The following is a 23,846-nucleotide window of genomic DNA, read 5'->3' as shown; positions in this document are numbered from 1 at the left end:
CATTTGGATTTCCTCTTTTAAAAAATGTCTGTTGGGCTGGCGCTGTGGCTCACTTGGCTAATCCTCCACCTGTGGCGCTGGCATCCCATATGGGTGCTAGGTTCTAGTCGAAGTTGCTCTTATTCCAGTCCAGCTCTCTGCTGTGGCCCAGGAAGGCAGTGGAGAATGGCCCAAGTGCTTGGGCACCTGCACCCGTGTGGGAGACCAGGAAGAAGCACCTGGCTCCTGGCTTCGGATCGGCACAACACTGGCTGTAACGGCCATTTGGGGGGTGAACCAATGGAAGGAAGACCTTAAAAAATTAAAAAAAAAGAAAAATGTCTGTTTAAGTCCTTTGCCCATCTCTTAACTGGGTTGTTTGTTTTTTGTTGTGGAGTCTCTTGATATCTTTGTATATTCTGGTTATTAATCATTTATCAGTTGCATACTTTGCAAATATTTTCTCCCATTCTGTCGGTTGCCTCTTCAGTTTCTTGAGTGTTTCTTTTGCAGTACAGAAACTTCTAAATTTGATGTAATCCATTTATTAGTTTTGGCTTTGACTGCCTGTGGCTCTGGGGTCCTTTCCAAGAAGTCTTTGCCTGTGCCAATGTCTTGCAGGGTTTCCCCAATGTTCTCTAATGATTTGGTGGTGTCAGCTCATAGATTTATATCTTTAATCCATTTTGAGTGGATTTTTGTGTAAGGTGTAAGGTAGGGGTCTTGCTTCATACTTCTACATGTGGAAATCCAGTTTTCCCAGCACCATTTGTTGAAGAGACTGTCCTTGCTCAAGGGATTGATTTTAGCTCCTTGAGTTGATTATAGATGCATGGGTTGATTTTTGGAATTTCTATTCTGTTCCATTGGTCTATCCATCTGTTTTTGTACCAGTACCAGGCTGTTTTAATTATAACTGCCCTGTAGTATGTCTTGAAATCTGGTATTGTGATGCCTCCAGGTTTGTTTTTGTTTTATAAGATTGTTTTACTTATTCAAGGTCTCCTGTGTTTCCATATGAATTTCAACATCATTTTTTCTTTTTTTTTAAGATTTATTTTGTTTATTTGAAAGACAGAGTTACAGAGAGAGAGAGAGAGAGAGAGAGACTTCCATCTGCTGGTTCATTACCCAAATGACTGCAATGCCAGAGCTGAGCTGACCTGAAGCCAGGAATCAGGAGCTTTTTCTGGGTCTCCCACATGGGTGCAGGGGCCTAAGGACTTGGAGCTTTCCCAGTCCATAGCAGAGAGCTGGATCAGAAGTAGAGAATCTGGGACTTGAACTGGTGTCCATATGGGATGCCAGTGCTGCAGACCAGGGCTTTAACCTGCTGCAGCATAGCGCTGGCCCCTCAGCATCATTTTTTTCTATATCTAAGAAGAATATTTTTTGGCATTTTGATTGGTAATGCATTGAATCTGTAAATTGCTTTTGGAAGAATGGACATTTTGATGACATTGATTATTCCAATCCATGAATGTGGGAGATTTTTCCATTTGTATCTTCTTCTATTTCTTTCTTTAATGTTTTGTAATTCTCATCGTAGAGATAGTTGACATCCTTGCTTAAATTTATTCCAAGGGGGCCGGCGCCGTGGCTCAATAGGCTAATCCTCCGCCTAACGGCGCCGGCACACTGGGTTCTAGTCCCGGTCGGGGCACTGGATTCTGTCCCAGTTGCCCCTCTTCCAGGCCAGCTCTCTTCTGTGGCCCGGGAAGGCAGTGGAGGATGGCCCAAGTACTTGGGCCCTGCAGCCCATGGGAGACCAGGATAAGCACCTGGCTCTTGGCTTCAGATCAGCGCAGTGCACCAGCCGCAGTGCACTGGCTGCAGCGGCCATTGAGGAGTGAACCAACAAACAAGGAAGACCTTTCTCTCTGTCTCTCTCTCACTGTCCACTCTGCCTGTCAAAAAAAAATTTATTCCAGCCGGCGCTGCGGCTCACTAGGCTACTCCTCCGCCTTGTGGCGCTGGCACACTGGGTTCTAGTCCTAGTCGGGGTGCCGGATTCTGTCCTGGTTGCCCCTCTTCCAGGCCAGCTCTCTGCTGTGGCCAGGGAAGTGCAGTGGAGGATGGCCCAAGTGCTTGGGCCCTGCACCCCATGGGAGACCAGGAGAAGTACCTGGCTCCTGCCATCGGATCAGCGCGGTGCGCCGGCCACAGCGCACTGGCCACGGTGGCCATTGGAGGGTGAACCAACGGCAAAAGGAAGACCTTTCTCTCTGTCTCTCTCTCTCACTGTCCACTCTGCCTGTCAAAAAAAAATTTATTCCAAGGAATTTGATTTTTTTTTTTTTTAGCTATTGTGAATGGGATTGATCTTAGAAAGCTCAATCTCCCTTGGCAATGTCTGTGTATACAAAGGCTGTTGATTTTTTGTGTACTGATTTTTATATCCTGCTAATTCACCAAACTCTCCTATGAGTTCCAATAGTCTCTTAGTGGAGTCTTTTGAATCCCCTATATACAGAATCATGTCATCTGCAAATAGGGATAGTTTGACTTCCTCCTTCCCAGTTTGTATCTATTTGATTTCTTTTTCTTGCATAATGGCTCTGGGTAAAACTTCCCAGGACTATATTTGATAACAATGGTAAGAGTGAGTGGACATTCTTTGCTTGTACCAGATCTCAGTGAGAATGTTTCCAACTTTTCTCCATTCATTAGGACGCTGGCCATGGGTTTGTCATCAATTGCCTTGTGTTGAGGAATGTTCCTTTTTTTTTTTTTTTTTTTTACAGGCAGAGTGGATAGTGAGAGAGAGAGAGACAGAGAGAAAGATCTTCCTTTTGCCGTTGGTTCATCCTCCAATGGCTGCCGCGGCCAGCGCGCTGTGGCCGGTGCACCGCGCTGATCCGAAGGCAGGAGCCAGGTACTTCTCCTGGTCTCCCATGGGGTGCAGGGCCCAAGCACTTGGGCCATCCTCCACTGCCTTCCCTGGCCACAGCAGAGAGCTGGCCTGGAAGAGGGGCAACCGGGAAAGAATCCGGCGCCCCGACTGGGACTAGAACCCAGTGTGCCGGTGCCGCTAGGTGGAGGATTAGCCTATTGAGCCGCGGCGCCGGCCAAGGAATGTTCCTTCTATACCCAATCTGCTTAGAGTTTTCATCATAAAAGGGTGTTGTATTTTATCAAATGATTTCTCTGCATCTGTTGAGATAATCATAAGGTTTTCATTCTTCAATTTGTTTATGTGATGTATCACATTGATTTATTTGCAAATGTTGAACCATCCCTGCATACCAGGGATAAATACAACTTCCTTTGGGTGAATGATCTTTCTGATGTGTGTTGGATTCGATTGGCTAGAATTTTGTTGAGGATTTTTGCATTTATGTTCATCAGGGAAATTGGTCTGTACTTCTGTTTCTTTGTTGCATCTTTTTCAGGTTCAGAAATTAAGGTGATGCTGCCTTCATAGAAAGAATTAGGGAGGATTACCTCCCTTTTGATTTTTTATTAAAGATTTATTTATTTATTTGAAAGTGAGAGTTACACAGAAAGAGAAGGAGAGGCAGAGAGAGGGAGAGAGGTCTTCTATCTGCTAGCTCACTCCCCAGTTGGTCACAATGGCCAGAGCTGCACCTATCTGAAGCCAGGAGTCAAGAGTTTCTTCCGGGTCTCCCACGCAGATGCAGGGGCCCAAGGACTTGTGCCATCTTCGACTGCTTTCCCAGGCCACAGCAGAGAGCTGGATTGGAAGTGGAGACACCCAGACTTGAACCAGAGCCCATAAGGGACGCCAGCACTGCAGGCGGCAGTTTTACCTGCTACACCACAGCGCCGGCCCCAAAGCTTAATTTTTAGAAACATATATAGTTTTCTTTTAATCTCCATCAACCCAATCTCACAAAAGATTTTTTACAAACTTTTGATATATTTTTAGTTATTTGTAGGATAATTATGACTAATCAAAATCTATCTCTTGTAGCCCATAGCTTTACTTATTAAAAACATTGTAATTATTTTTTTCTCTCTCTCTCCATTTGCCTGTCAAATAAAGAAAAATAAATCTTTAAAAAAAAAAAAAAAAAGGGCCAGCACTGTGACCTACACGGTTAAGCATCCTGTAATACCAGCATCCTATATGGGTGCTAGTTCAAGTCCCAGCTGCTCTACTTCCAATCCAGCTCCCTCCTGATACACTTGGGAAAGCAGCAAAAGATGGCTCAAGTGCTTGGGTCTCTGTAACCATGTGGGAGACCTGGATGAAGCTCCTGGCTCCCAGCTTCAGCCTGGCCCAGGCCTAGCCACTGTAGATATTTAGAGAGTGAACCAGGGGATGAAAGATCTCTGTTTTCTCTCTCTGTAACTCTGCCTTTCAAACAAACAAAAAAAAAAACCTTTAAAATTTTTCCTACCTACTAGCATTTTAAAATTTATATGTAGTTTTTATATTTCATATTTAAATTTGAAGCAATCCTTTCAAATTTCTAAGCACAAGGAATTTTTTAAAAAGTACATATACCATTTTTTATTCTTTTTAAAATTTTTTTCTCTTTTACTTTTTGTTTATTTTTTAAATTTATATTTTTGTTTTTTCTTTCTGGTTTAATTCTTATTACATATAGAATTTTAGCCCTTAGTTACTTTGAAATTGTCTTGAATTGTCTATCACATACCAACAATTTATGAAAGCATTTATGTTGGGGCTGGTGCTCTGCCTGCAGTGCCAGCATTCCATAAGAGTACCAGTTCATGTCCCAGCTGCTCCTCTTCTGATCCAGCTCTCTGTTATGGGCTGACAAAGCAGTAGAAGATGGCCCAAGTGTTTGGGTTCCTGCACCCGCATGGGAGACCTAGAAGAAGCTCCTGGCTCCTGGCTTTGGATCAGCCCACCTCTGGCCATTGTGGCCATTTGGGGAGTGAACCAGCAGATGGAAGACCTTTCTCTCTTTTTCTCCCTCTCTGTGTCTGTTAACTGTATCTCTCAAATAAATAAAATATTTTTTAAAAAAGCATTTATATTAACAGACCCAAATATACTGTTTCTATAGAATTTAAGCCAAGAATCATTAAATTTATATTTTGAAATAGCTATCTCATTTACATTTCCTGTTTACATTTAAAAGTTTACTTACATTAATTATGGAAACTGAAATATCAGGCAAGCATAGTCAACTTAAATTGTTATCATGAAACACAAAACACTATTTTACTTTGACATGACCTCAGGTTAGATTTATATTTTTATTTATTTTTTATAAAGTTTTTTTTTTTTACTTATCTTGTTGAAAGTCAGAGTTACACAGAGAGAGAAGGAGAGGCAGAGAGAGAGGGGTCTTCATCCCATGGTTCACTCCCCAGACGGCCGCGATGGCTGGAGCTTGTGCCGATCCAAAGCCAGGAGCGTCTTCCGGGTCTCCCACACGAGTATAGGGGCCCAAGGACTTGGGCCATCCTCCACTGCCATCCCAGGCCATAGCAGAGAGCTGGATCAAAAGAGGAGCAGCCGGGATTCGAATCGGCACCCATATGGGATGCTGGTGCTTCAAGCCAGGGTGTTAACCCACTGCGCCACAGCGCTGGCCACAGATTTATATTTTTATGATCTTAAACATCAAACAGACATGATTATAATCCTGACTGGCTCAGTAAACCCATTTATTAATTTATGTTGACAAATTTAAAGACATCTTTATTTTATTTAACCAACAAATGTTAATAATTATCAAAGACTTATATAAGTCCTATGAACTAAAAGGAAAATGGCTTAATATAGTTTTAATTTATGTAATACTTAATATCTCCCAGTCAATTAAAATAGTTCTTAGGGGACTTTTTTTACTACATAGATGCAACACACAACATGGATACAACACATATATACATATATAACATATATCACGGGAAAAATTCTAACAGTTTTTTTTTTTTTTTGGAAAGGCAGAGTGGACAGTGAGAGAGAGAGACAGAGAGAAAGGTCTTCCTTTGCCGTTGGTTCACCTTTCAATGGCCGCCACGGCCAGCGCGCTGTGGCCGGCGCACCGCGCTGATCCGATGGCAAGAGCCAGGTACTTATCCTGGTCTCCCATGGGCTGCAGGGCCCAAGTACTTGTACTTGGGCCATCCTCCACTGCACTCCCTGGCCACAGCAGAGAGCTGGCCTGGAAGAGGAGCAACCAGGACAGAATCCGGCGCCCCAACCGGGACTAGAACCCGGTGTGCCGGCACCGCTAGGCGGAGGATTAGCCTAGTGAGCTGCGGTGCCAGCCTCTAGCAGTTCTACAACAGCATTTAAAAAGATTTATTCTTCTTTTACTAACATTAATCAATTAGAATTATTTCTTGCTATTAGTTACTTTAATTAGCCATAAGTTTTAGTGAAAAACAATAAAGCAATTTTAAACTGTCATATATAAACATTCAGCTGGAACATGCAGGGCAAAAAATAGTGACTTGAACATTTACCTTCCAAAACAACTCTAATCCCAACAAAGATGTTGAGCATTTTCTCATGCAATGACAGCTACACCTGAATCTCAGAACTTTTAATTGGCATTCTGATAGACGCTTTCTATGGCACTATTCCTATGATTCTTGTTCCCAACTGTCAATTGCACCAGGGGCTTCTGTAGGAAATTATAACTTCATTTAAGAGATCAAGACGATCTCATTCTTTGGCATCTTATGCATACATAGGCTATGCAGCATTGCCAATTTTGTTCTTAGTCATAGGACCATAACTATAGGTATCCTAATTGAGATAGGACTTAGAGGGCTTGTGGATGAAATTTGAGTTCCCCATATTTTACCAAAGATTCTCACTCAGTGTAATTCTTCTTTTATATTTTTTGTTTTTATTGACACACAATAATTGTACATATTTATGGGATACAATGTAATATTTTGATACATGCATACATTGTAGTGATCAAATTAGGGTAATTAACATCCATCACCTCATATACTCAAGATTTCTTTGTAGTGTAAACACTCAAAAGTCTTTCTTATAGCTACTTAGAAATATACAATACGTTATTGTTAAGTATTGTTACCCTACTGTGCAACAGAACACCAGAAGGATTATTTTTACAATAAGGAAAAAATACTTCAATAAAGATAAACCTTTCTGAAGTTTATTCTTTTTTTATTTTTAAGCACTTTTCTTGAGAAACTTACAAAGGGCAGAGAAACAAGATTCCCAGTTGCACCCAGTTCAACTTACCCAGTCTTGGAATCCTATGACTCCCAAAAGTACGGTTTCCTTGTACCAACAATGTGTTTATAGGCAGCTGACATCCCAGGAAGGGCAGAAGGGAAGACATCCAAGAAAATGGAGTCAGTTTATGAGGACTAGATTGCTTGGTGAGCACACTTCCACTCCTGGCTGACTGGCTGGGCATTTACTACCAGCCCAAATTAGGCCCATGCTACTCACTTGTAAAGGCCACCACAAAACACACCAAACGTGGAAGTTAAAGGAAAGGTTTAGTTCTGGGTGGGTGGGGGGAAACCCAGCAGGCTGGAGGGAGAGGGCGAGAGAGGGTGAAAAGGGAGTGCGGTAGAGAGAGAGAGAGAGAGAGAGAGAGACAAAGCCAGCACGTGTGCAGGGAAGCAGGTCCTGTGATAGTCTTGCAGCGGGTAGGGAAGTGGGAACAGCGAATCTCATTAGAGTGGGGTTGGGGTTGCCACTGATGGTTGGGCCATTTGGTCCCCTGACTCCTAAGCCAGGCTGGGTCCTGAGGAGGCCACCATGGCGTCTGGGGCTTGAGATGGTGCTTTTAGATAAGATGGCATCACTTTGTTAACACCACTGAACAGCCCATTCACCAGAGATGAGAGTAGACGCAAGGTAACAGCTTTATGTAAGAAGCCAACATTCTTGGATAAAAAGCATAACTTTTTGATCTCAAATATGCTCTTTCCTAAGAATGCTGGCTTCCTAAAGAAACCTGTTTCTTTTCATCACCTCTCTTGTGAGCTGGATGTACTCTGATATGCTAGTAGACATCTCAACTAGTGACTTCACTGCTAGGTCACTCTTCACTGTCTGCCCCTCTTGTTAGTAAATTTTTTTTTAACTTTTATTTAATGAATATAAATTTCCAAAGTACGACTTATGGATTACAATGGCTTCCCCCCCATACCGTCTCTCCACCCACAACCCTCCCCTTTCCCACTCCCTCTCCCCTTCCATTCACATCAAGATTCATTTTCGATTATCTTAATATACAGAAGATCAGCTTAGTATACATTAAGTAAGGATTTCAACAGTTTGCTCCCACACAGAAACATAAAGTGAAAAATAATAGATGATTTTTTTTAAATGATGATGAAATCAGATCAGACCTATTGCCATGTTTAATCCCAGTGAGAGTCAAGTTGGGAATTGATAATTTCTTTTTTTTTTTTTTTTTTTTTTACAGAAGATCAGTTTAGTATGCATTAAGTAAAGATTTCAACAGTTTGCACCCCCATAGAACACAAAGTGAAATATATTGTTTGAGTACTCGTTATAGCATTAAATCTCAATGCACAGCACATTAAGGACAGAGATCCTACATGAGGAGTAAGTGCACAGTGACTCCTGTTGTTGACTTTACCAATTAACACTCCTGTCTATGGCATCAGTAATCTCCCTATGCTCCAGTCATGAGTTTCCAAGGCTATGGAAGCCCTCTGAGTTCTCCGACTCTTATCTTGTTTAGACAAGGTCATAGTCAAAGTGGAGGTTCTCTGCTCCCTTCAGAGAAAGGTACCTCCTTCTTTGAAGACCTGTTCTTTCCACTGGGATCTCACTCACAGAGATCTTTTGCCAGAGTGTCTTGACTTTCCATGCCTGAAATACTCTCATGGGCTTTTCAGCCAGATCGGAATGCCTTTAGGGCTGATTCTGAGGCCAGAGTGCTATTTAGGACATCTGCCATTCTATGAGTCTGCTGAGTTGGATCACTCTCCCCTTTATTTATTCTATCGGTTAGTGTTAGCAGGTACTAGACTTGTTTATGTGCTCCCTTTGACTCTTAGTCCTTTCATTATGATCAATTGTGAACTGCAATTGAACACTTGGAATAGTGAGATGGCATTGGTACATGCCACCTTGATGGGATTGAATTGGAATCCCCTGGTATGTTTTTAACTCTACCATTTGGGGCAAGTCAGCTTGAGCATGTCCCAAATTATACATCTCTTCCCTCTCTTATTCCCACTCTTATGTTTAACAGGGATCACATTTTAGTTAATTTTCAACACTTAAGAATAACTGTGTATTAATTACAGAATTAAACCAGTCATATTAAGTAGAACAGACAAAAAAACTACTAAGAGGGATAATGTATTAAGTAATGTATTAGTAAATTTTAAATAGCTTTGAATTTTCTTTTTTTCAATTATTAGATGGATTTCATTCCCTTACTTGAGGAAGGCAGATCATTTAATTCAAACTGTAAGAACAACAACAATAAGGCTTTTCAGAGGCTGTGGGATTTCACTGAATCAGGCGGGAACAACAGCAAATGGTTTGGGAAGTACAGGTAGGCAACTAAGACACCTCAACTTGAGCTGACCTCTGCGCCACTTACTGAAGTAAATTTTGATGGAATGATTGCTGGCCCCTGGAATTCCATATATTATATCAGGAGAAAATTCACAACAGAGACTTGTTCATAGTAAGCAGTAAAAATATTTTATATATTGATATCACAATGAAATCACTTAAAACCCTTACATAAATGTGTAAGAGTACATGACACGGGAGTCCTACCATTATCATGTTCAATAAATCATCAGTTTGAGTCCAAAAACTCTATTTAAACTCAAAGATAAAAACTGTACAAATAAGACCCCAAATACATGAGCCCCCAGATCCCCTATGCACCGTGAATGAAAACAGCGATTTCTACTCCCTAGCCCCTCCCATCTGACAAAGGTCTCCCCCAAGATCAACTCCTCTTGGGTCGGGCTTTCGGGCTGTGTTTCTGTGTCCTGTGCCCTCTGGAATTGTACCAAGTATTAGATTGGCAATGGATCTGCGGAATAAACTCACTTTCAAACCTTCGAATCACAATGGGCAGCAGAGGGTTCACCCAGCCTGGTGCTGAAATCAGTGCCTTCGACACCGCTCAGCCGGGAAAGTGGGGACTTTGGGGACAAGTCTCTGTTCTCCTTCCCAACTGTTTAAAGAGAGGGAGAGCTGACCCCAAATCTGCACCCTGGTGTGGACCTAAAGGTGGAACACAGAAACAGCCCCACCCGCCTCTCAGAGTCCGGCGCTCAGGACTCAATGAATAGACTCCGAACGCGGGAAACAAAGGAGCACCTGGCACCGGCCTTGGGGAGCGTTCTTCTCACTCCAGCGCCTGCCGAGCGGAAGGCTGAGGCGGGCTCCAGGGAGTGGCTTCCATCCTGGGACCGAGAGCGCGGTCCCCGCGGTCGGCGGCGACACCCGACTGGAGGCAAAGTCTCCCGGTGCCCGTGAGAGGCGTGGCGACGAAGGGCAGGTCCCCTCGGGCCGCAGCCAATCCCGGCGGAGAGAGAAACTCGGGCATTGTGACGCGTGTAGGGGGAAGGGCGGCGCAGTAGGCCTCGAGGAGTGAGGGCGCGCACAGAGTGGGAGGCGCGGCGCTTGGCGCGCACGCGCCTGAGCGCGCGCCCGGTGGGGCGGGCTGGGACTCGCCGCTCGCACGCCCTTGGGCCGAGGCCGGGCGCTCTTTCTCCCTTCCGCTTCCGACGCGCTGTCGGCCGAGTCAGTGTATGTGCGGTAACACCATGTCTGCTCCGCTGCCCGCCATCGTGCCCGCCGCCCGGAAGGCCACCGCCGCGGTGAGTGGCGGCGGCTCGGGGTACGAGAGGCCCAGTCGGCCCGCCGCCCGCAACTGCCCCTGGCGCGGTGGGCGTCGCAGGCCGGGGTGGGGTGCGGGTGGTCGGTGCGGCAGGGCCTGCGCCTTGCGGGGCCCTCGACGTTGCGGAGGGGGTGCGACCCCGGAACCCCGGCGCCCCTCGGAGGGGGTGCGCGTCCGTGCCTCTACCGCCTGGTTCTGCCGTGTTTGGGGCTGAGAGAAGCGTAAATCCGCGAGGAAATCGCTTCATTGTCTCGCCTTCCACCCTTGTCCTAAATGAAAGAAGTTTGGCGATTTGGGGTCTTCAACGCGTGTGAGGTGCTGGTTTTTAGGAAAGTTGTGTAAGGATCTCAAACTAATTTTCTGCCCCGGAAGCTCCTATTTCTGATGGAAAAAATTTCAGTGTATATGTGAGGCTTTGATGGTCTGGGTGAGACAGACCACTTCTCTTAGGACTTGGTAATCTGCTGTTGAGAATGCTGACCGGCGACCTGTGAGTGCTGAAACCTCACTTGCACTCTCCCAGGCACTGAAGGGGGAGAAGTTGATTCATACTTTGCCATTTAAAAAAAGGCTGCAGAGGTGAACTGATTGACCCCAAAAAGCGTTCTTGGGTTTGAAGCACTTGCGTTCCCATTTTCCAAATGTGTGTAACCTCCTGTGTGTGTGTGTTTAGGCTTTGTTCATTAATTCCCCCTCTTTTCTTCTAGGTAATTTTCCTTCATGGATTGGGAGATACTGGGTAGGTACCATTCCTAGTAACGGTTAGGAAATGGGGTCATGCTATTCTACCTGCATGGTCAAAGGTTCACTGATTAAGAACACTATTCAAAGTTGTATAAAAAAGGACTGCTGGTAATCTTTCTTACAGTCCAGTGATGAGATTCAGTCCTTTCTGTCTTAAAAGCTCCCAAGATTTCCTCCTGTCATGTTGAATTTATCATTTTTTAACTGTTGCTTCTGTAACATAATTAAAGTTGCAAAGGCTTCCTAAGTTGCTTTGGGTGTTGGATACCAGAGATGAGTAGAAACTATGGAGACAGTGTGCAACCCAGAGCTTTCCAGGGGACTTAAAATTTCACAGCAGGTTGAAAATAACTGGTTGGTTTTTAAAAAAGGCATTTGAGGAGGCTGTTCCACTGGGTTATAGCTATTGGCCAGAGTATGTGTGCATTGAGGATAAGACTGTTTTAGGTGATTGAAACATAAAATTAAGAGTAGCAGCATATCTCGGGGAAAAAGCACAGAATGGAAATGAGTAGTAATAACTGGAAATAATACTTTGGGGCACAGATAAGCATAGACTCAGGAATAGTCAAGATTTAACCTGAAATACTATTGCTTTGCCTGTATAATTGGATTGAATGATTGAAAGGCAACACTGTAGCAGCCTCTCTTATTCCAAAGAGTGAGTAACACTAAAAGCCTTTGAACTGCTGAGAATCTGCATCCTAAAGTGCCTGTACTTTATCACAGTGGGCTTCAGCTTTTGTATCTCTAGCTAAATGTATATATGAGAGATATGGACAGGAGAAAATAGCCAAAGATTTATGTGTTAAGGACAGTTAGAAAATAACATTAAATTTTGTTCTGTTTCTCTGGTTACCATAGATTTAAAGCTTTCCTTTCCAATAAACTTTGTAAAGTGTCAGGGAATAAAGTTGTTCATCTTAGCCAGCCATGTTAAGTCAAGCCTCTATTATATGTAGTAATGTTCTGAGGAACATTGTTGAACCTGTGTTCCATTCTGGACTCTAATAGATAGATGGAAGTTGATTTTATAAATGTGGACTTTAGTGACTACGCATTCCCAAAGCTATAATTAGCTAAAATAATACCCTGATGTCTGTGGCTTATTTTGATATCCCTGAGGTCATTAGCACAATTATTGAAATAGAAAACATTCTAATGATATACTTAGATAGTGGAAAAGATGGAAACTCAAGTAACATACATAAAATATTGACAGTGACCATGTTTAATACCTTGGCTATACTGTTATCTATGGATTTGATAGTTTAAATGCTGTGATTTGATAGTTTAAATGCTGCTTGGATCACTTTGTCGCACAGTTGCTAACACTTTGGCAGAGTGTCATGATTGCTTGACCATGTCTGGTCAGGGCCCACGGTCTGGGAGTGGCAGCTAAATATGTCAGGTGTTCATTACTGCTACATAACGTTGCTTATTGTACACATTAAAATGTAAGATACTGTTTGCAAAGCTAATTGTGCATATTGTGAAATACTGTTCCTAATTCTACCCAAAACTTAATGGTCATTAACACACCAAAAGATACATTGAGTAATATATCTCAGTAAGGTGAATAGCCTGTAACATATAACACATAAAAAAGATCAGAAAATACAAAAATGGATTTAACGTAGGGCTGTAATATGTACTTGTGTCAATTATTACAGCACACACATTTCTCTTGGTACATGACCGTGATTCTGCATAATCTAAAATCTTATCTTAAAATAATTTCCCAAATCTCAGGCTAATCTCAGGACAGCTGCTCATTTTCCTCAGTTCATTTCTTTGTATTGCTTACCCCAAGTCAGTAGAGTCTGGATCAGCAGTGAGCAGCAGGAAACCCAAAACAGGCCACACTAAGCCAATTCCAGTGACTATGGCTGAATACTTAGGTAGTGGTTAAGTCTATCAGGTACAGGAGACTGTGTCAGCTGGTTTGCAATTGATACACAGTTCTTAACTCAGATTGGCTCAATCTAAACCTTTTTGGCTTGGATGTGCTGTTTTTTAAAATATTTTGAAGTTTGTATTAGGGCATAAAGTAATCAAGTTTTCAAGCTGGATAAATTTTTATATGAATACACTCGTAACCATCAACCTGATGAAGATATAGAATATTTCCAGTTCCCGGAAGTTTCCTTTGTTCTATTTCTAGCTGTTATCCTCTGGTCCCCAGAGGTTACCATTTTATGTCTTCTATTACTATAGAGGAATTTTGTCTGTCCTTGACCTTCATGTAATATGGAACCACATAGTAGATCTCTTCTGCCTCCAGTTCCTGCTGCTCATTATATTTATGAATTTTATACACTGGAACAATTTTAATTTTTAATTTTAATTGAAATCAATGTGCTTTGTGGATACAATTCTAAGAACATAATGTCTCTGTCCCTCCTCTCCCTTTTTTTTTTTTTTTTTTAGTTTTTGAGATAACATTTTAAATTTATATTACAGCAAAAAGGCTTAATACTTCACTGAATGAGAAGTTTAACAAGTAAAAAAAAAAAGACCCTTGATTAGTAGGATTATAGACAATGGCTATAAATAATAATTGAATGGAAAACTGACCATTTCACCCACATACAGTGTATTTTAAAATAACCACAGATCATTAAAACTATAGTAGTATAACATTCTTAACTATTAAGTTTTACAAAACTATATTTGCAATAATACTGATATACACAGACATTTCTTTTTTCTTCTTTTTTTTTAAATTTTAGCTCCCACATATAAGGGAGAATATGTGGTATTTGTCTTTCTGGGCCCAACTTGTTTCACTGAACATGAGTTGTGTCCATTTTGCTTCAAATAGTAGAAATTCATTCTTCTTTATAGCTGATTAATATTCCATTGTGTATATATACACCACGTTTTCTTTGTCCATTCATCTGATGATGGACACCTTGATTGATTCCAAATTTTGGCTATTGTAAACAGTACTGCTGTTTGATACATGTATCTCTTTGATATATTGTTGAACACAGTTTTCTGTTAAACATACTGTTGTATAATGCTGTGTAATTTTTAAAGGAAATGTATGCTTTTTTGTGAAAATTCTCATATCAGTATCATGGAACTTCCCCAGTTGCTAGTTTTTTACTGCATTTGTTCCATTTTGCGTGCCCTCAGTCCTATATATGCTTTGGGTTTGGGTCCTCTGTCACTGTCTTTTTTCCCTCTTTCTGTGTTTATGTGTATATATCCTAGGGCACTTCAAAACATTTGTAGAAAAATGGAATTAAAAGGTAAGTTTGTTTTGGCACCAAGAAAAATTGAAATCCATGCATATGAGAGTTCTGCAAAATATCTGTGGAAAATGAATGTTATGAAAAATCTATGTAAGACTTTGAAAAGTTTTTGTACCAAAATAAACTTATTTTTTAAAGATTTACTTAATTTATTTGAAAGTCAGAGTTACACAGAGAGAGAAGGAGAGGCAGAGAGAGAGACAGATCTTCCATCCGCTGGTTCACTCCCCAATTGGCCACACCAGTTGGAGCTGCACCCATTCAAAGTCAGAAACCAGGAGCCTCTTCTGGGTCTCCCACACGGATGCAGGGGCCCAAGGACTTGGACCATCCTCTACTGCTTTCCCAGGCCGTAGCAGAGAGCTGAATCGGAAGTGGAGCAGCTGGGACTCAAACCTACGCCCACATGGGCTGCCAGTGCTGCAGGTGGCAGCCCCACCTGTTAACCCACAGCACCGGCCCCAATAAACTTTTTATAAAAAGATTTTTTTTATTACTGTGAATTGTTCTCCATTGTGTAGATATGCCACATGTTGTTACTCGTTTGAGGGGCCTTTGGGTCATTTCCACTTTTGACCTAATGGTACTGAGAACATTTGTGCATGAGTTTTTGCTCGATTATAGGTCTAGGAGTAGTTTGCAGGTCATATCCTAACTTCATGTTTACCTTTTGAGGACCTGCCAGCTGTTTACAAAGTGGCAACACCGTTTACATTTTTACCAGCACTGTGTGAGGGTTCCGAATTCTCTCATCCCCTTTAACATTATATTTTATTTTAATGTCTTCTTTTATTATCTCTTTGATTCTAGCCATCTGGGGTATGTAAAGTGTTCTTTCACATTGTTTGGATTGGTCATTTCCTAATGACTGGTGGTTTTGAACCTTTTTTTCTTTCTTAGTTGATATTCACGGGAAAAAATTAGAAGGCCATGCATCAAAAAATTAACTATTTCTGACTAAAAGAATTATGGTAATTTACATTTCTTTCAGCTTTTCTCTATTTTGAAATATGTATGTGTATACCTATACACATGAGGAAAGGTATGTGAATACCTATACACACAAGTAAAGAATATTAAAATTGTTTTGGTAACATAAGCCTGTAGAGATATTTAAAAACTGGTTACTTTCTTTAAGTTTTTTTCTTTTGTATAAAATGTAATGATAGGGGGCCAGCGCCGCAGCTCACTAGGCTAATCCTCCACCTTGCGGCGCCAGCACACCGGGTTCTGGTCCCGGTCGGGGCGCCGGATTCTGTCCCGGTTGCCCCTCTTCCAGGCCAGCTCTCTGCTATGGCCCGGGAGTGCAGTGGAGGATGGCTCAAGTGCTTGGGCCCTGCACCCCATGGGAGACCAGGAGAAGCACCTGGCTCCTGCCATTGGATCAGCGCGGTGCGCAGGCTGCGGCGGCTATTGGAGGGTGAACCAACGGCAAAGGAAGACTTTTCTCTCTGTCTGTCTCTCTCACTGTACACTCTGCATGTCAAAAAAAAAAAAAAAAAGGTAATGATAGGGGTTGGGGCTGTGGCGCAGCAGGTTAAATCCCTGGCCTGCAGCACTGGCATCCCATATGGGTGCGGTTTGAGTCCCAGCTGCTCCACTTCCAATCCAACTCTGCTATAGCCTGGGAAAGCAGTAGAAGATGGTCCAAGTCCTTGGGCCCCTGCACCTGCATGGCAGACCCGGAGGAAGCTCTGGCTCCTGGTTTTAGATAAGCTCAGCTCTGGCCGTTGCAGCCATTTGAGGAGTGAACCAGCGGATTTAAGACCTTTCTCTCTATGGCTGTATGTCTCTCTATAGCTCTGTCTTTCAAATAAATACAGTAAATCCTTAAAAAAATGTCATGATATCGGGGCTAGCGCTGTGGTAGTAGGTTAAGCCTCTCTGCCTGTGGTGCCAGCATCACATAAGGGTGCCAGTTCGTGTCCTGGCTGTTCCTCTTCCAATTCAGCTCTCTGCTGATGTCCTGGGAAAACATAGGAAGATGGCTCAAGTCCTTGGGCCCCTGTACCCACGTGGCTGAACTGGAAGAAGCTCCTGGCTTCAAATCAGCCCAGCGCCTGCCATTACGGCTATTTGGGAAGTGAAGACCTCTCTGTCTCCCTCTCTATGTAGCTCTGCTTCTCAAATAAATAAAGCTTTAAAGCTTTAAGAAAATGTAATGATAGTATCTGTCATTCCTATTTTATAAACACATATTTCTGAGATTGTAAAAAATTTTTTAAAAAATCTATATTTTGGAAATTATAAACTCTGTGGAAATATATGAAGGCACACACGTTGCTGTTCAGAGTTCATGTTTAACTAAAGCTTAAGTAACAGCCTTTGAATTGTTTTTGGGTTTGTGGTGTTTTAACAGCATTAGTGGTCTACACTTTTTAGATGTTTTAAAGACATTTGTCCTCACCAGTTTTTAAAGTTTTACTCTGTTACTAATTTATTAGGAGTTGAAACAGTATCTAATAGAGTCATCAAAATAATTTTTCCCCAGGCATGGATGGGCGGAAGCTTTTGCAGGTATCAGAAGTTCACATATCAAATATATCTGCCCACATGCGTGAGTATTTCTAATTTCTTTTTTTTTAAGTTCAAAATCTGGAGACCAACAATTGTGATAGCTTTACTTTTTCAGAAAAGCATTTGAATGTAATTTATTTTTGTCTTATTCAGTTTAAAAATAAAGATTAGTAAAATTCTTGAAAATGTTGATTAAATTTAATTTTTATTCCTTTTTTGGTGCTGTTGTTGAGAAACTTAAAAGATTGCTCTTGGAGGTCAGTTGAACTTCAAGCCAGAAAAATTATTGTAGATATACAAATATCTGCAATGTTCTAAAGATGTCTGTGGGAGTATATCTGAAGGAGATTTACATGTAAGATTTTTGAGAAAGCTTTATCATGTTGAAAACACTCAAATTTTGTTGATTAGAGGCAATGTGATGCACTGTGAAAAGATACAGGCTTTGGAATCTTGACGGATTTGGTTTTGAATTCTGGCTCTGAAAATGTGGATCAAAAAAGCTAGTAAATTTTGAGCAACCTCAGAAAACCATTAAGACTGGTGAATTTAGGTAAAAAAGTTGCTCAGAAGCAAAAGCCAGGAAGAAGACTAAAGGGTTCAGGTGCATGCTAGTAAGTTAAGAAGGTAGTAGCAATAGTATTGAGATAGATACATGGAAATGAAAAGGGAATGGGAAGAACTGTATCTGAGAAGATTTGGTAATAAAACCTTCTTCCTTTTTATCCTGAAATAAAGGACCTGTCTTCTATAGGCTGCAGTTGAGCACCATAGCTGTGGTGGCTGTGTCCTGTATGATTCTGCTTATGCAAGAGGCAGGATTCTTGATTATGTTGGAATTTATGCTATATTCTTATTTACTCAAGATTGAATTACTTTAAGGCTATTTCCCGGTGTACGGAAGTTCGTGTTCTCAAATAAATTTGTAAATGGTATTGTAACCTTTAAGGTAGACTTGTTCCATGCACCAGGAAGATAGTGGTAAGGTATAGATATTATATATTTTTTTTTCTTTCCTTTTGTACTTAGCTTAATTCAGATTATCCAGCATAGCTTTCACCCCAGACTTGAATTGGATGCAGTAGACACTTTGACAAATCTTATATTTCCTTACTTATTTAGGGGCTTCTTAATCAAGCAGATACATAGCAGAGAACTAGAAAATAAGAAGTGTGATCTGAGCGTATGAGATCATATCTGTGCTCATGTCTTTAGCCTCTTACCAGAGTCTGGTATTTTGCACACTTCCAACTGTCTTGGTTGCCAGTTTCCCTTCTCATGATTGAGAATTTAAAATGATTAATTATTAAGTAGTTTTTTTTTTTTTTTTTTTTTTTTTTTTTGACAGGCAGAGTGGACAATGAGAGAGAGAGAGAGAGAGAGAAAGGTCTTCCTTTTGCCATTGGTTCGCCCTCCAATGGCTGCCACGGCTGGTGCGCTGCAGCCGGCGCACCGCGCTGATCCGATGGCAGGAGCCAGGTACTTATCCTGGTCTCCCATGGGGTGCAGGGCCCAAGTACTTGGGCCATCCTCCACTGCACTCCCTGGCCACAGCAGAGAGCTGGCCTGGAAGAGGGGCAACCGGGACAGAATCTGGCGCCCTGACCGGGACTAGAACCCAGTGTGCTGGCACCGCAACGCAGAGGATTAGCCTAGTAAGCCGCGGCGCCGGCCAAGTAGTGGTATTTTGAAAGGGAAATTTTTGGATTTGTCAAGCTCAGTCCTTCACAGCTGTTGCATTGTCTTCAGGACACATCCAAAGGCATGGAGAACAGATTTGTTCAGATGTGAACATTGTAAAACAGCTTAGATGTTCAAAACATAGCATATGATTTTGTGTGAACCTTAAGTAATTATTCATTGTTAGTGAAATTTGTCAAATTTTAAGCTTTGCATTCTTACTTTCTTGTTGTTTTTCTTTCCCACATAGGCCCGTTATGCCTGTTACATTAAATATGAACATGGCTATGCCTTCTTGGTAAGTAAGAATTTCCTTTTTCAACAAGAACATTTTAGTATTACGAGAAGTGCTGTTGCATACACAGCAATTTTAAATTAGCTATTTTTGAATTGCAAAGTGCCATAATTTAAATTTAAACTTATTTACATTTTTATACTTTAGACTTGGAGATAAATTTAAGGAACTGTCCAAACAAGTAGAAAAGCTGGAGAGAATGCATGAATTGAAATATTGTGGGAAAATCTATCCTATTGCTTATGGGGCCGGCATTGTGGTACAGCAGGTTAAACTGCCGCCTGGTATGCCAGCATCCCATATGGGTTCAAGTCTTGGCTTCTCCACTTCTGATCCAGCTCCCTGCTAATGTACCTGGGAAAGCAACAGAAGATTGCCCAAGTGATCGGGCTCTGCCACTCACATAGGAGACCTGGGTAGAGTTCCAGGGTCATGGCTTAGACCTGGTCCATCCCTGGCTATTGCAGTCATTTGGAGAGTGAACCAGTAGATGGAAGATATCTCTCTCTCTGTCTCTGTCTTTGTCTCTAGGATCCTCTCTCTTGTAACTCTGCCTTTCAAATAGTAAATAAATAATCTTTAAAGAAAAAAAATCTGTTGCTTGATAAACCTTTCTTCATTTTAGTAAGCATTTGAATGCTCCCATGTGGTACACACTTTGGTTAAGCCACAGCCTCTTCATTCTAACAACTTCTTGCTTGGCTTCCTAGAGAGCTGACTAGCATTTAAGGAAACTGCTTCCCTTTCAGCCTTCTCAAGATATTCTTGCATTAACAGCCAAGAAGTAGGGTCAACTTCCCATTCCTCTTCCACGTTCAGCCTGTGATTACTCCCTGATGTGCCATGAGACTTCTATCAGGTCTTTCAAAAAATGATGACTTTCGAGCCAGCATTGTAAGTGGTTTAAGCCATCACTTGGAATACTGACATTCCATGTTGGATTGCCAGTTCAAGTCCTGGCTGCTTCACTTCTGATTTAGCTCCCTGCTAGTACACCTGGGAGTCTAGTTCTTGGGCCCCTGCTACCCACATGGGAGATATGCATGGAGATCTAGGCTACTGACTTGTACCTATCCCTGGTTGTTGTGGCCATTTGTGGAGTGAACCAGTGGATGGAAGATCTCTCTCCTTCTCTCTGTCACTCTACCTTTTTAATAAATAAATAAATCTTTGAAAAAAAATGATGACTTTCATACCTCATTGATAGTTACCTTTCGACTATAGCTCCTGCTACTATTTTATTCTTTGTGTGGTTACAGGTTTCAATATAAGTTGTCCATCCATAACCTTGACCAACTTGCTACTTCTTTGGCCTCCTTTTTCCCTCAGGGACATTTTTCTTCTCTCAACATGAATCATCTACCGTCCTTCTTGAGGTCATGTCATCTGGAACTTTCCCATTTTTAAGGCCTCTTAATTGAAACCTGTTGAGAATACTGATTGTGTGTATCCTCTGAGCTTACTTCCCTGTATCTATACCGTGTTCTGAGACCTTGTCAGGACCTTCAGTCTGGATCTTCTTGTCCCCTCTACTTGTCCCACCTATCTCCAACCCATCCTTGCATTTCGTTTTTTTATCTACTTTAGATTTCTTGGCAACTTTTACAAGGTTCTATTTACCTAAGCTGTGGTTCTTTCTTCTTCCATATCTGGCAAAATTCCCATTCTAGGATGAAAATGACAATCTAATGTTGCTGGAGTGCACATGTAAGCATATAACCTGAAAGAGACATAGAAAGAGCCAAAGGGAGGCTTCCCTGGTCTCTGGTTGAAGTGTCCATAATGCATGATGAACAAGTTCTGCAGATTATGGATAGGAATCAGTATAAATATCTATTTGTTCAGTAGAAATGAGGCAAGAAGATACATCAGAAAGTTTTTGGAAAAAAGAATAAAAAGCTAAGTTTATTTTGGTATAAAAAGCTTTGAAATTCATGCTTATGAGGGGCCTTCAAAAAGTTCATGGAACGCTTTGTATTTGAAAAAACAATACATGGATTTCAGTTTTCTGCAACAAAATAAGCATCTTTTATTTAAAATTTTTTTTGCTTTTGTTTATTTGAAAGGCAAAGACCATTCTTCTATCCTCTGGTTCACTTCCCAAATGCCTGTAATACCCAGGGCTGGGTTAGGCCAAAGCCAGTACCCAGGAACTCCATTTGGTTCTTCCACATGTGATGGCAGGAACCCAAGTACTTTGGCCGTCATATGCTGCTTTCTTTGGTTCATGTTAGTAGGAAGCTCATAAGAAGCAGAAACAAGAATCTGAGGCACTCTGATATGGGATGTGGTTGTCCTAAGAAGAAGCTTAACCTGCTGAACCACAATACTCACTCTTAAATTCCAGTTTTCCACACACTTTTTGAAGTACATTCTTAGTACATCCAATAGTAACATGATAAAAACATTCCATTCATTGGGCCAATATTGTGGCATAGTAGGTTAAGCTGCTGCTGTGATGCCAGCATCCCATGTGGATGCTGGTTCCAGTCCCCGCTGCTCCATTTCCAATCCAGCTCCCAGCTGATGCCCCTGGGAAAGCAGCAGAAGATGGCCCAAATACTTGGGCCCTGCCACCCACATGGGAGACCTGTAAGACGCTCCCAGCTCCTGGCTTCAGCCTGGCACAGCCCCAGCCATTGTGGCCATCTGGGGAGTGAACCAGTGGATAGAAGATCTCTCTGTGTCTCTTCCTCTCTTTCTGTAATTCTGACTTTCAAATCAATTTTTAAAAATTCCATTCAGAGCTAATGTTGTGGAGTAGTGAGTTAAGCTGCAGCCTGTGATACCAGGATTCCATATGAGTGCCAGTTTGAGTCCCAGCTGCCTTACTTCTGATCCAGCTCTCTGCTAATGTACCTTGGGAAGCAGGAGAAGATGGCTCAAGTGTTTAAGCCCCTGCACCAACATAGCAGACCAGGATACTGCTCCCTGTCTTTGGCCCAGCCAAGTCCCAGCCATTGTTGCTACTTGGGGAGAACCAGTAGATGAAACATCTCTCTTTCTCTCTCTCCCTCTCTCTCTGTAACTCTGCCTTTCAGATAAATAAATAAGTATTTCCAAAAAAAATCCCATTGGACTGACTTAAGATGCACTAGAAGAGGAGGGATTGGCAGAATTTATTGTAAACTTTTCTGGATTGCAGGTTGAGATACCTGCTTATATATGAAATTGGACTAGGTAATTTCTTAGGCTGTTCTTACCCTAAAATTAGTGTCTTGGGGACTTTTTCACATTGAATCTGTATCTATTTGGAGTAAAAGGAGCATATAGAATATCATATTTGTATGTTTAATTGTTTGGGCTCTGTAGACATTTTAAACTGAATTTCGTGTTTTAGAGAAACCCTATGGTTTGTCTGTTTTGTTGAGACTACTGTGAGTTAAGTAAAACATGCTTACCAAGAAGAGCTTTTCTTAGAATCAATTGGTTCTTTAAGATTTTGCCCTTTTTCCAGGTTTGATATTATTGGACTTTCACCAGATTCACAGGAGGATGAACCTGGAATTAAACAGGCAGCAGAAAACGGTAAGGACAGATTATTTTTATGAAAACAAACCACCCTTATTTAGTAGATTCAGTTGTTATTTGATGCTGATTATGTATTACACAGTTACCTGGCCTCAGGAGGCAGTGCTTCCTTTGTGAACTCTTGGGCACTTGTTTACCATGATGTCCATGTGGACTCACTTGACTACTGGGGTCAATGGAAGTGAAGTGACTGAGGATTAGTGGCATTTATCAAGCTTCAGCTCCATCAGATATAGTAATTTTGGTTTGATTTACATAGGCAAGTGGAGAATAGCAGAGTGTATAATATTTGGGCTAATTATCTTTAGTAAGGAAACTTAATGGCATAATTAATACAGTGCTGTAAAGATAATAAACAGTGAAGCTGCTATGAAAATTAATATTAGTGTGGTAATACTAGATACTACTGATTGATCACTTGGCTACTTTCTCAGTGTTTATTATAAATCACCCCATTTAACACCTCAATGATGTATGTAGTTCTGCTTTAAGAATCTCAAAAGCCTGTGCCATGGTTGTTATTCCATTATCCTTTATGACTATGGTTGGTTTGTTTTGTTGGTAAAAATACAAAGAATATTAACTGTGCAGGGATTTTTTTATCATTGTTGTTCTGGTTTTTTGTTTTGTTTTGTTTTGTTTTGTTTTGTTTTGTTTTTCATTTTATTTGAAAGGCAGAGACACAAACACAGAGACTGAACTTTCATCCTCCAATTCATTCCCCAAATGCTGGAAAGAGTTGGGGCTGGGAAAAGCTGAAGTCAGGAGCCTAGAACTCAATCTAGGTCTCCCATATATGTGGCAGGTACCCAAGTATTTGAGCCATCACTTGCTGCCTCTTGGGGTGCACATTACAGGAAACTGGAATCAGAAGCAAAGTCAGGACTCAAACTTTGGCACTCTGATTTGGGATGCAGGCATCCTAAGTGCTGTCTTTTTTATTTATTTATTTTATTTGAAAGTCAGAGTTACACAGAGAGGAGAGAGAGAGAGAGGTATCTTCCATCTGATGGTTCACTCCCCAGTTGTCCGCAATGGCCCGTGCTATGCCAG

At 41.6% G+C, this 23,846-nt stretch overlaps 1 protein-coding gene and 1 long non-coding RNA gene across 5 annotated transcripts in view; one reads left to right on the top strand and one right to left on the bottom strand.

The window, feature by feature from the left end:
• Positions 1-5,135: 5,135 nt before the first annotated feature.
• Positions 5,136-10,510, bottom strand: LOC149126196 (uncharacterized). The gene is made up of 3 exons (XR_016235653.1): positions 10,244-10,510; positions 7,151-7,217; positions 5,136-5,414 (listed from the first exon to the last, which is right to left on the bottom strand). It is a non-coding gene; the product is annotated as an uncharacterized LOC149126196 (long non-coding RNA).
• The window catches only part of LYPLA1 (lysophospholipase 1), a 32,733-nt gene continuing 19,177 nt past the window's right edge, over positions 10,291-23,846 (top strand). For 3 of the 4 annotated variants that reach the window (XM_070074998.2, XM_051843290.3, XM_089334574.1), the window contains exons 1-5: positions 10,653-10,746; positions 11,474-11,505; positions 17,262-17,327; positions 19,218-19,265; positions 22,720-22,790. In XM_070074998.2, the coding sequence (XP_069931099.2) occupies positions 10,678-10,746; positions 11,474-11,505; positions 17,262-17,327; positions 19,218-19,265; positions 22,720-22,790 (286 nt within the window). In that variant the 5' untranslated portion in view covers positions 10,653-10,677. 4 annotated transcript variants of the gene reach the window in all.

This window comes from Oryctolagus cuniculus, chromosome 6 (genome assembly GCF_051225735.1).
Source record: "Oryctolagus cuniculus isolate XC-2025 breed Fujian yellow rabbit chromosome 6, ASM5122573v1, whole genome shotgun sequence".
NCBI lineage: Eukaryota > Metazoa > Chordata > Mammalia > Lagomorpha > Leporidae > Oryctolagus > Oryctolagus cuniculus.
This window is presented reverse-complemented; position numbering and strand designations above follow the sequence as displayed.